At 32.2% G+C, this 12,650-nt stretch overlaps 2 protein-coding genes across 5 annotated transcripts; both read left to right on the top strand.

Annotated features, from left to right (window-relative positions):
- The first annotated feature begins 4,238 nt into the window (after positions 1 to 4,238).
- LOC114419905 (molybdopterin synthase catalytic subunit-like) lies at positions 4,239 to 5,527 on the top strand. Its single transcript, XM_028385714.1, has one exon. It carries the CDS (start codon positions 4,696 to 4,698, stop codon positions 5,200 to 5,202), a length of 507 nt encoding a protein of 168 aa, XP_028241515.1. The 5' UTR covers positions 4,239 to 4,695; the 3' UTR covers positions 5,203 to 5,527.
- A 1,682-nt stretch (positions 5,528 to 7,209) lies between these two features.
- On the top strand, positions 7,210 to 11,848 carry LOC114419904 (molybdopterin synthase catalytic subunit-like). 4 transcript variants are annotated; one of them, XR_003668322.1, is made up of 3 exons: positions 7,210 to 7,333; positions 10,793 to 11,646; positions 11,759 to 11,848. XR_003668322.1 is itself a non-coding variant. In XM_028385712.1 (3 exons), exon 3 carries the CDS (start codon positions 10,970 to 10,972, stop codon positions 11,534 to 11,536), a length of 567 nt encoding a protein of 188 aa, XP_028241513.1. In that variant the 5' UTR covers positions 7,259 to 7,333; positions 9,814 to 9,884; positions 10,831 to 10,969; the 3' UTR covers positions 11,537 to 11,815. The 4 variants fall into 4 exon arrangements, 3 of the variants coding, with proteins under 3 accessions (XP_028241511.1, XP_028241512.1, XP_028241513.1); XM_028385712.1 differs by adding an exon at positions 9,814 to 9,884 and having other exon boundaries at positions 7,259 to 7,333; positions 10,831 to 11,815; XM_028385710.1 differs by having other exon boundaries at positions 10,793 to 11,815.
- Positions 11,849 to 12,650: the final 802 nt, after the last annotated feature.

Raw genomic sequence — 12,650 nt, 5'->3', positions numbered from 1 at the left:
CATGGGAGATTAAAAGTCCATAAAATAATATCTTATTGTTATTAGTACAAAGAAAATAAATAAATAAAATTATTTTTCTTCCATGTAAGTCCACCCCACCACCTAAACTATTATTACACCTTTAATTCTTCTTATCTCCCTACAAGTGATGGATCCAAAAATTTCTTAGTAGAGACGATAAATAACTTATAATAATTTTACAAAAAAAAATATCACAATTTTTTACAAAATACATAATATCATAAAAAAATTAAAATAATTAAATTTCTACAAATTACAATTGTCCTCTAAAAATTTTCATACTTAAAAAATATTTTATGATTTTCTTATTGTCAATACTATGAAAAAATTAAAAGGATAATTAGGGTAGTAAAAATTAGTATAAATTTATTCTCTTTTTTATTTCTTATACTTTTTACATTAATTTCCAAAAAAAGTTATCTTTTGGGGGCAAATTTTTTTATTACACATATACAAATAAATAAATAAATATTGTGAGTGCAATTGCCCACACACTCTTATATGTGGATTTGCCAATGCTCCCTAACAACATTATTATACATGAGTTTGAAGAAGAAAAAGAAGTTGTTGTTGATTGTTGGACGATGGACGATCAAGGTAGTGTGGACAACAGTGTTGGTCATCTAGTCCAATACTGTTGTCTTCTATTGGTCGTCCAATATTCTATAATTCGGTGAAGCATCCAGTCATGTAGAAGGGAACATTCAAATTAGTAGTTCATTAACATAGGTTTTGTTCTAATTGAAATTATTTTGTTTTGTCTGTTGTAACTATTTTTTGTTAGACAGTTAGTTGTTGTCTCCTTTATAAGGATCATTGTATTATGAGTTTAGTGAGCTTGAGATTGCTTTGAACTCCTTCATTGTAAATTTTGTTATTCGCAATAAGCTTAACAATTTTGCATGACATCTCTCTTTTTCTTCTGTCATCTGAACTTCCCTATCTCAATAGAATTTCTTGAATATTTTCCAACAAATTGGTATCTAGAGCTTCAGTTCAAGATCAATTCCGCATTTGTTTCACGGTAGATCAAATCATCAATGATCAACCATTCTGTTTGTTATTTGTTTGTGTTACGTTTTTAAGATTCTATCAAGAAGGTGGTCAACACAATCAAGATTGAGAATTTCACAGGGAAGAATAGCTTCAACCTTTGGTGTATCAAGATGCAAGCCTTGTTGAAAGAACAAGGCATATGGGCTCCCCTCTCCGAACAACTGTCGAAGATTGGTAAGCCAATGCTTGAGTTACAAGAGGAAAAGACACATTCACTAATTCTCTTATCTTTGTCTGATAAGGTACTTTATGAAGTTTGTAAAGAACTAACTGTTGTTAGGCTTTCTCACAAATTAAAGAAACTTTTCATAATGAAATCAATCAGCCACAAGTTGCTTCTAAAATGACATTTGTTTGGCCTCTAAATGAGGGGAAGTGTAGAAGCAAGCTTCATGATGATAAATCAAGTATAATTCAAGTAGTTTTGATGATGACAAAAAGCCCAAAAGAATGATGTCAAGATTGAGTAAACAAGTTCAAGATCAAGATTAAAGAAAAGACATCAAGAAGAATCAAGATTCAAGAGAAGATGAATTCAAGATTCAAGAGAAGAAACCAAAAAGCAACAAGTCAAGACTTCACAAGGGAAGTATAGAAAAAGATTTTTCAAAAACCAAACATAGCACAGTTTTGTTTTACAAGAAAAGTTTTTCCAAATTTTTCTAAGTTACCAAAGTATTTACTCTCTGGTAATTGATTACCAATTACCTGTAATCGATTACCAGTGGTAAAGTTTGATTTCAAAAGCTTTTAACTGAATTTGCTACGTTTCAAATGTTTTTTAAATGGTGTAATCGATTACAAAATATTGGTAATCGATTATCAATGTATCTAAACATTGAAATTCAAATTCAACTGTGAAGAGTCACATCTTTTCATAAAATGCTTTGTGTAATCGATTACATGGTTATGGTAATCGATTACCAGTGACAAGTTCTGAATAAAAAGTCAAGAGATGTAACTTTTCCAATGGTTTTCTCAAAGATTTTCTCAAGGTTATAACTCTTCCAATGGTTTTCTTGACCAGACATGAAGAGTCTATAAAAGCAAGACCTTGACTTGCATTTGAAAACACTTACAACTTTTAGAATTTCTTGAACAACTTTTGAGAAATCTTGAAACCTTTGCTTCTCATCTTTCTTCTTCTTCCTTTGCCAAAATGCTTTCCAAGTTTTCAGTTTTCCAAACCTTGTTCTTTTGCAGAAAACAAAAGTGTGCTATATCTTTTCATTCTCTTCTCCCTTTGCCAAAAAGAATTCAACAAGGACTAATCGTCTGAATTCTTTTTGTGTCTCTCTTCTCCCTTTTCCAAAAGAACAAATGACTAACCGCCTGAATTCTTTTGTGTCTCCCTTCTCCCTTTTCAAAGAATTCAAAAAAACACAGTCTGAGAATTCTTTTGATTCTTCCCTTTCCCTTAAACAAAAGATTTCAAAGGACTAACCGCCTGAGATATCTTTTGTTTCCCTTTTACAAAGTTTCAAAGGACTAACCGCCTGAGAACTTTGTCTTAACACATTGGAGGATACATCCTTTGTGGTACAAGTAGAGGGTACATCTACTTGGGTTGTTGTAACTGAGAACAAGAGAGGGTACATCTCTTGTGGATTAGTTCAAGTGGAGGGTACATCCACTTGGTTGTTCAAAGAGAATAAGGGAGGGTACATCCCTTGTGGATCTTTGCTTGTAAAGGTTTTTACAAGGTTGAAAAGAAATCTCAAGGACCGCAGGTTGCTTGGGGACTGGATGTAGGCACGGGTTATTGTCGAACCAGTATAAAATTCTTGTGTTTGTTTTCTTCTTCCCTATACTCTTTAATTTCTGTTGTGCACTTTAATTATCACTTTTACTTTTGGTTAAGTTTCTATTTTTGTTCTTTACTTTCTTAACATTATAGTAAAAGCCTAATTGAATCTAGTAACATTAAGAATGATAGATTTTTGATTAGTAAAGGTTCATTAATAATTAATTCAACCCCCCCTTCTTAATTATTCCGAGGCCACTTGATCCAACAAGTGGTATCAGAGCAGGTATCTTGTAGAAAGTTTAACAACTTCAAGATTCATGGCCTCTTTAAATTCTTTGTCTTTCAAAAGTATTTTTAGGAATAGGTCATTCCAAGATCATGATGAAGACCAAATCAACTTGTGTCTCATGACAAAATCTCATGAAAACAACAAAGAAGAATCTGTAAGGAAGAAGTGGTACATCGACAGTGGTTGTTCAAAGCATATAACGGGAGATGTATCAAAATTTACAACCATTTCCCCAAGAAAAGTGGACATGTTACATATGGAGACAACATGATCAGTAAAATCTCAAGAGAGGTAACATCTAAGTCATCTCTATAAATTAAGGTATGATTAGTATTTTCAGTTAAGTTATTTTTGTGGCTAATAGAAAATAATTGTTGAAACTGTTTGATTGTGTTTACAATGTTTAATTAACTATATTTAGTTTTTAATTTTGAATATGTATGATTAATTGAATTTTGTTTGAATTGATTAATGCTTGAATTGCTTATGTTTTGTTTCTAAGATGATTAGATTCTGTTAAAAAATAAAATATGACATGTTAGAATAATTGAATTAAGTAAATAATTACCATGATATGTGTTGATGATTGTTATTTGATACTTAAAATATAGTGTTTAATTATCTGGTAATCGATTACCACTATGTGTAATCGATTACAGTAGAACAAACTTAGTTCTATAAATTGAAGTTAAGTCCAAAATTATTTGATTATGTTAAAATTTATTATGATTAATTAACTATATTTAGTTTAAAGAATTTCAATATACATGATTATTTTTTTTGTCTTTGATAATTGTGTCCAACTAGTTGAAAGTTCAAAAACAAAAGTGTGAATTCTGAATCTTGTTGGCATCTTTCATTGCATGATGAGCCTGCTTTGTAAAAGTCCCAACTAGCCTTGCCGCTATTTTTTTTTTGTTTTAATTTTGCAAAGTTTGTAGGAAGCCATGTTCATTTTTTACTGTTACTACTATTATTTTTTAATTACAATTTAAAAATGCATCTTTCTATCCTTCAAAGTATCTAGGAAACCAGTTATACATACATATATCTCCTATGCCATACAGCCATACCACTGTTTTTATTAGTTTTATGTCGTCATCCTGAGATACCTTCTGATAGACACACTAATTGTTTCATGTTAAATTCCTAGGATATACTACTACACAACTCCTTCATAGTTGCCTATCTGCCACAGCCAATATGCTTTTTAAAAAAAAAAAAGAATTTGATGCATTATTTTGGTAGTGTTACAATTGAATGTGTAGATTTTATTTTACTTCTGAATTATTTTTTACAAGTCTTTTATATAAAATTTCAGAGCTTGGTCTTTTATATGAAGGGTCCTAGCCATATTTATGTGACTTGACCCTTTTTTTTAATTTGCTTTTTTGTATGGTATAAGTCTTTTGATGTTGACGTTATAACCTGATATTGCACAAGATTCACCATGGCAACTATGAGAGGCTGTAATCGATTTGAAGGATGAACCACTGGACTTGTCTATAATTTTTGAAGGAGGAAAGGGTTGTAACAACAGATTTTTGTTCCATCATCATATTATCTGAACTTCTGGTAGAAAATGGCAGCTGAAGATGATAGGAATCTTGTCGAAATCATGGAAACCCTGAATCCAATAGATGTTGCTAAATACATGAATTTTGTTGGTGCCCCCCAAGCTGGTGCTATAGCTACATTTTCAGGCACAACTCGCGACACCTTTGAAGGAAAAACAGTCGTGGAGTTGAGATACGAAGCTTATGTTCCAATGGCAATACGCTGTATCAAGTCAATCTGTTCATCTGCTAGAGCATCCTGGAACATACACTCTGTTGCTGTTGCTCATCGTCTAGGCACAGTGCCTGTTGGTGAAACAAGTGTCTTCGTTGCTGTCTCGTCTGTCCACCGGGCTGATGCGTTGGAGGCTTGTAGATTTTTGATAGATGAGATAAAAGCACAAGTTCCTATTTGGAAAAAGGAGGTCTATTCAAATGGGGAGGCTTGGAAGGAGAACAGTGAGTTCCTAGAGAGGAGGTCTGAGCTTGGTAACAAGAATGCAGCTTGCTGTGGGAAAAAATGCAGAAATTAAAGAGCACAACAAAAAGTCTTGCTGTAGGACCAAGGTTCGGGCTGATGACGAATGTAGCTAGAACTAGTATCAATGTTGGGGATCAAATATACAAGAGGGTAATTGCAATTGTTGTAGTTTGAAGAATATGCCCTTTTTCCTCCCTTTGCATTTGTCCAATCAGTTGATAAGATTGTATTTTAGCTTTGAAGTCAATAAGTTTGCCTATTGAGATAGATAGGCTACTTTGATATCTCATTCTGCCCTTTTTTTAGTTTATTGTGAACAAAGGTGATAATGACATATTGACAGCAAGAGTTTTATTAGAAGTTAATTCCAAGACGTATACTTTTTGTATTAACAATTCCTTAATCACTTGATTTGGGTTTAGTCACACTTAAAACTTTTCACCCCTCTCAAAGAGTATTATGTGGGAATTGAATTCATGTTTTTTTCTCATAAACTCATTGTAAATTGTCAGCTGAATTACATCTATTAGGTATTTAATGGTTAGTGTTATAGTGCAAGGATGAAAGCAACACCAGAGTTTGTAAGAATGTTGCTATCTTTTCAAAATAAATAGTGTAATATAAAAAAATTTCAAAAAATAATAAAAATATAGATGTATCATCTATCATTATTAATATCCTATGTAATAAAAAGATAAAAATAAAAATCCCATCTTATGTAAAAAAGAATAAAACTAATAAAACCTTACCTTATGAGTTACGAGTGGAGGAAGAGAAAAAAAAAAAGAACCTACCATATATAAAAAGGATAAATTATTATTAAATATTTTAAAGGCAAAAGGAAAATTAAACATAAGAAACTAAAACCTAAGGGCTTGGTTAAGGTGGTTGTGAGTTTTTAATTTTTGATTTTTAAATGTAATTTTTAAAACAATACAACATGTTTGAGAAAAATAGAGTTAAAATTGTTTTTAAATCATTTTCAAAACATCCTTATACTCATTTTAAAAACCAAAGAAAAAAAGTTCTGTGAATTTGAATTTTAATGTTAAAAAAAATATATTTCCTATATTTTGATAATGACACTTTTTTCATTGTCCACTACTACCATCATTATCATTGCGACTACCACAATCATTTCCACCACTTCCACCACCAATATCACCTTTGTCCTATCATCATCAGTGTCACGACCATCATATCATCATTATCATCCCCACCAAAGTCATTGCAACTACCACTAATACTGCTACCACCATGATGACTACCAACATCACCATCACCACTAACATTGTTACCGCAACCAACATCACTTTTTATACCACCACCGCACCACCACCACTTACTACCACCACCAATTCCGTTACCCATTGTCACCCTGCCATCACCGTCACCACCATCGCACCAACACCACAACTATTACCACCTTCGTCATCACTACCATTGTGGTCACTCTCATATAAAAATACTCTTAATCTTAATATAACATGAAACCTTTAAAATGAGTTTTTATTTTAAAATTAGTTTAAAATTAAAAGTAAAAATTGGTTATTATTTTTAAAAATTTCAAACTTCAAAACTAAAAACAACCTCAAAAAGGATAAATAATTTTTAAAACATTACAGATAGTAAAAAATACTACAAGATATTAAAAATATTGCTTATTTTTTTAAGGAAAAAATTGTTTAATAAATCTTATTTAGAAACATTTTTTAATTAATAAAAAAATTTAGAAACCAATTCAACTAACGTGCCAAATATAACTTAATTTGAGAGATTTATTTCCAACAGTAACAAATAAAAAGAAAGAGTAATTAATATTTTTTTTTTTCAAGTGAGTTTAATTTTTAAAGTAGTTATTATAAAAATGATTAATAATTAATATTGTTTTACATGACAATTTATATTTAAATACAGTGGAAAAACATTTATGGTTTTAGTGTATTTAAATTGAAATCCTAATTTTTTCAATGTTTTAATGTTTACAAACTAAATTGTTGTTCTCTTTTTCCTAAAAATCTCAAGTCTCTTTTAAAATTTTAATGTAAAAAATAAAAACATTTTAAATAGTGGTGCAAACAGGACAGAGGTTCTGGGTTTTCTTTTCACATTACAAAGTACAAACCCTCTGCAGCAGGAGCGTACGCATAACTCCCCGCCGTCCGGACATTTCTTGGTTCCTGGTACGTGTGTCTGACTTTTTTTTCTTACTATGTTGTCTTCTGCCTTAGGATTTGTGCTTTGTTTCTGCGTTCATAAATCAGAATCAAGATCTCATTACTACTTTCGCACGTGTTGCTTTTGTTGATCTGGGTAATAAGGGTTGAGCCCTTTTATCTTTTCTGTGTGTGCGTGTGTGTATGCATTCCTCAAGGTGGATCTATCAAAAGCTACGTGTGTGCAGTTGAAAGAGCATTCATCCTCCACACCAACCTTGGAAAGTGTAGTTATGTTTGGCATGCTTTATTTAATAGTTTTTCTTAGTATCAGAATTTTGGACCATTCCACTTTCCTTCCTTCTCTTTATTATATTAATCAACAACAATAAGAAGAATAATTAATTGGTATTATTGTGCAGAAACTCTAATTTCCCAATTTGTGGTTGAAGATTTGGGTAGGGACTTAGGGTAAGAGATGGTACAACACAGATTTTTGAGAGACAAGTTCTCTCCTCAAATCACTTTACGTATTGTGATACCATTCCACTTTCCTCTTCTCTATTTATCATTCCTGTAACTACCACCCCTTAACTGCTTAACAAGTCTCTGAGTACAACTATCAACAAATCAATCATTCCGTTAGTCTTCTTAGAGTCATGATTCCCTACATCACTTCCTATTTTTCCTAGCATACACCCCTTAGTAAAAGGGGGTCTCTGGTAAGGATGTGATATTTTTTTTTTTGGTGTCGTAACTAATAAGAATGTGATCGTAAGGATAATATCGTTGAAAGCCATCTATAGCCATCATTGTTACCCGGCCCCTCCCTCTCATCTTTCAACACCCTCAGCTCAGCTAAATGCAGCGTTTAACTGGTAATTGCTCATTCTTTGTATTGCTTTTAATTTTTTGCTTTGCTTTGTTCTGAGGTTTTTGTTTTGTTTAAGGTTTCTATTATCTAAGTTGCTGTTCGTTTGGATTTCGCTTTGTAGAATAGTAGAGTGAAATTCAAACGACTTTTGAGTTCAATTAATATTATTTTTCTCATAATTTTTTTGGTCACATGATTCTGTACTGATTTTGAGGGTCAGAATTCGAAGAATGTTTTGATTTGTTTTCTTTCCATTAAGAGCAATTTTGGACCGGATTTTAATTTTTAATTTCCAAGTTATTGAATTAAGCTTTCCCCTTTGGAGGCTTTTGAGGCTGTTTTTAGATGTGGGTTGTTTGGTTTTTACTTACTTATATTTTAGTAATTTTCTGTTCTGGGTCTCCCTCTTGTTACCGAAATTTTTTGTTTTCTATACAATGAACCTCGTGCTGTGAAAAAATCACCAAACTGCATGTTGGACTTGTATGAAACAAAAGACCAAACTTAGCAGCATATGCTTTCTATTCACTTTTATAGCACACCCTATAACAGGGAATATAGAGCAAACTCTTTGGTCAATATTGTACATGATAAGTTGAGGGAAATTGGTAATGGTGTGTGGTGTTCTAACCTTGAAATTCATGATGCGCTGACTTAGTATTTGGCAAAATATGTATCCTCAGTTACGTTAAAATTTGAATGCGAAAGCTTGACTCCTTGTCTTTTTCTTCATTCTTCTTTGTGTTGTTTCATTGTGCTTATATTTTCCCCCTTAGTATTGTCCTTTTTTCTGTACTGATTTTATCTATGCACTTATTCTGTGCTAAATTTGAAATTCTGTATTAAAAGTGACTCCCCTTCTTTAAAAATCACTGTGAAAATATGAAAGAGGGAATGGAACTGACCCTTAGAATCATTAGCATTCTTGTCTGGATGGTATATGAAATGAAGTAGAATTAGCTAATTATTAAATTAACCAACTCTTTTCAGATGAAAAGATAGGAAGAACAGTCCATTAGAGTAACCAGGTGCACCTGAAAGAATATTAATCTATTCTTGTAAAACTCCTTTATTTCATTAAGTTTTATTGATTAGTTGTTAGGTCCGGATATCAAATGTATGAAACCAATATAATGGCATGATGATAGACCAGAGACCCCCTTTTACTAAGGGGTGTATGCTAGGAAAAATAGGAAGTGATGTAGGGAATCCTGACTCTAAGAAGACTAACGGAATGATTGATTTGTTGATAGTTGTACTCAGAGAGTTGTTAAGCAGTTAAGGGGTGGTAGTTACAGGAATGATAAATAGAGAAGAGGAAAGTGGAATGGTATCACAATACGTAAAGTGATTTGAGGAGAGAACTTGTCTCTCAAAAACCTGTGCTGTACCATCTCTTACCCTAAGTCCCTACCCAAATCTTCAACCACAAATTGGGAAATTAGAGTTTCTGCACAATAATACCAATTAATTATTCTTCTTATTGTTGTTGATTAATATAATAAAGAGAAGGAAGGAAAGTGGAATGGTATCACATTACATGTTCTGTTAATTGGAGCTGGACATTTCTTTGTTCCCTTTTCTCAAATTTTCTGAATTCAATAGATCAAAACCCTAATTCTCTCAATTTCAGTTTTCATCCTCCAAAAACCTCTCTCTCTAACTTCTCAAAAGGTTTTCCCCATTTAACAGCTTAACCCACAGGTTCTTTCTTCCTCTGTTACTCAATTTTCAGTTTGTTTTTTTGCTTTTAATCTGACCCCATAGCTATGATGTTCTGCGAATTAGATTCCATGATAGTAATGTTGACTGTTGCTAAGACTGGAACATGGTAAATGCCACTGTCAGTGCTCCTTTAGATATCTGAATTGTGGAAATCTTGGATAAACAGCTCATAACTATAACAGAGACATTCAAAATCTTTATCTTACTCCTGTACCTCTGTACATGTAATAGTTAGTGGCAATGAAAAATAAGAGCTGATAATTTCTTCTTTAGATTAGTTGTTGTGATACAACATATTGATCTGTGAATTCTGAATCTTGTTGGCATCTTTCATTGCATGATGAGCCTGCTTTGTAAAAGTCCCAACTAGCCTTGCCGCTATTTTTTTTTTTTTTTTTTAATTTTGCAAAGTTTGTAGGAAGCCATGTTCATTTTTTACTGTTACTACTGTTATTTTTTAATTACAATTTAAAAATGCATCTTTCTATCCTTCAAAGTATCTAGGAAACCAGTTATACATACATATATCTCCTATGCCATACAGCCATACCACTGTTTTTATTAGTTTTATGTCGTGATCCTGAGATACCTTCTGATAGACACACTAATTGTTTCATGTTAAATTCCTAGGATATACTATTACACAACTCCTTCATAGTTGCCTATCAGCCACAGCCAATATGCTTTTTTTTTTTTAAAAAAAAAGAATTTGATGCATTATTTCGGTAGTGTTACAATTGAATGTGTAGATTTTATTTTACTTCTGAATTATTTTTTACAAGTTTTTTATATAAAATTTCAGAGCTTGGTCTTTTATATGAAGGGTCCTAGCCATATTTATGTGACTTGACCCTTTTTTTTTAATTTGCTTTTTTGTATGGTATAAGTCGTTTGATGTTGACGTTATAACCTGATATTGCACAAGATTCACCATGGCAACTATGAGAGGCTGTAATCAATTTGAAGGATGAACCACTGGACTTGTCTATAATTTTTGAAGGAGGAAAGGGTTGTAACAGCAGATTTTTGTTCCATCATCATATTATCTGAACTTCTGGTAGAAAATGGCAGCTGAAGATGATAGGAATCTTGTCGAAATCATGGAAACCCTGAATCCAATAGATGTTGCTAAATACATGAATTTTGTTGGTGCCCCCCAAGCTGGTGCTATAGCTACATTTTCAGGCACAACTCGCGACACCTTTGAAGGAAAAACAGTCGTGGAGTTGAGATACGAAGCTTATGTTCCAATGGCAATACGCTGTATCAAGTCAATCTGTTCATCTGCTAGAGCATCCTGGAACATACATTCTGTTGCTGTTGCTCATCGTCTAGGCACAGTGCCTGTTGGTGAAACAAGTGTCTTCGTTGCTGTCTCGTCTGTCCACCGGGCTGATGCGCTGGAGGCTTGTAGATTTTTGATAGATGAGATAAAAGCACAAGTTCCTATTTGGAAAAAGGAGGTCTATTCAAATGGGGAGGTTTGGAAGGAGAACAGTGAGTTCCTAGAGAGGAGGTCTGAGCTTGGTAACAAGAATGCAGCTTGCTGTGGGAAAAAGGCAGAAATTAAAGAGCACAACAAAAAGTCTTGCTGTAGGACCAAGGTTCGGGCTGATGACGAATGTAGCTAGAACTAGTATCAATGTTGGGGATCAAATATACAAGAGGGTAATTGCAATTGTTGTAGTTTGAAGAATATGCCCCTTTTCCTCCCTTTGCATTTGTCCAATCAGTTGATAAGATTGTATTTTAGCTTTGAAGTCAATAAGTTTGCCTATTGAGATAGATAGGCTACTTTGATATCTCATTCTGCCCTTTTTTTAGTTTATTGTGAACAAAGGTGATAATGACATATTGACAGCAAGAGTTTTATTAGAAGTTAATTCCAAGACGTATATTTTTTGTATTAACAATTCCTTAATCACCTGATTTAGGTTTAGTCACACTTAAAGCTCTCCACCCCTCCCAAAGAGCGAATTATGTGGAAATTGAATTCATGTTTTTTTTTATAAACTTATTGTAAATTGTCAACTGAATTACATCTATTAGGTATTTAATGGTTGGTGTTATAGTACAAGGATGAAAGCAACATCGGAGTTTGTAAGAATGTTGCTATCTTTTCAAAATAAATAGTGTAATATAAAAAAATTTAAAAAAGTAATAAAAATATAGATGTATCATCTATCATTATTAATATCCTATGTAATAAAAAGATAAAAATAAAAATCCCATCTTATGTAAAAAAGAATAAAACTAATAAAACCTTACCTTATGAGTTATGAGTGGAGGAAGAGAAAAAAAAAAGAAGAACCTACCATATATAAAAAGGATAAATTATTATTAAATATTTTAAAGGCAAAAGGAAAATTAAACATAAGAAACTAAAACCTAAGGGCTTGGTTAAGGTGGTTGTGAGTTTTTAATTTTTAATTTTCAAATGTAATTTTTAAAACAATACAACATGTTTGAGAAAAATAGAGTTAAAATTGTTTTTAAATCATTTTCAAAACATCCTTATACTCATTTTAAAAACCAAAGAAAAAATTTTTTGTGAATTTGAATTTTAATGTTAAAAAAAACATATTTTCTATATTTTGACAATGACACTTTTTTCATTGTCCACTACTACCATCATTATCATTGCGACTATCACAATCATTTCCACCACTTCCACCACTAATATCACCTTTGTCCTATCATCATCAGTGTCACAATCATCATATCATCATTGTCACCCCCACCAAA

The sequence above is a fragment of the Glycine soja genome, chromosome 7, assembly GCF_004193775.1.
Source record: "Glycine soja cultivar W05 chromosome 7, ASM419377v2, whole genome shotgun sequence".
In the NCBI taxonomy this organism is placed as follows: domain Eukaryota; kingdom Viridiplantae; phylum Streptophyta; class Magnoliopsida; order Fabales; family Fabaceae; genus Glycine; species Glycine soja.
Note: the sequence above shows the minus strand (reverse complement) of the source record. Positions and strands in the feature narration are given on the sequence as shown.

Coding starts and splice junctions, on each gene's coding strand:
- LOC114419905 (XM_028385714.1), top strand. CDS start 4,696: ATGGCAGCTGAAGATGATAGGAATCTTGTCGAAATCATGGAAACCCTG.
- LOC114419904 (XM_028385710.1), top strand. CDS start 10,970: ATGGCAGCTGAAGATGATAGGAATCTTGTCGAAATCATGGAAACCCTG.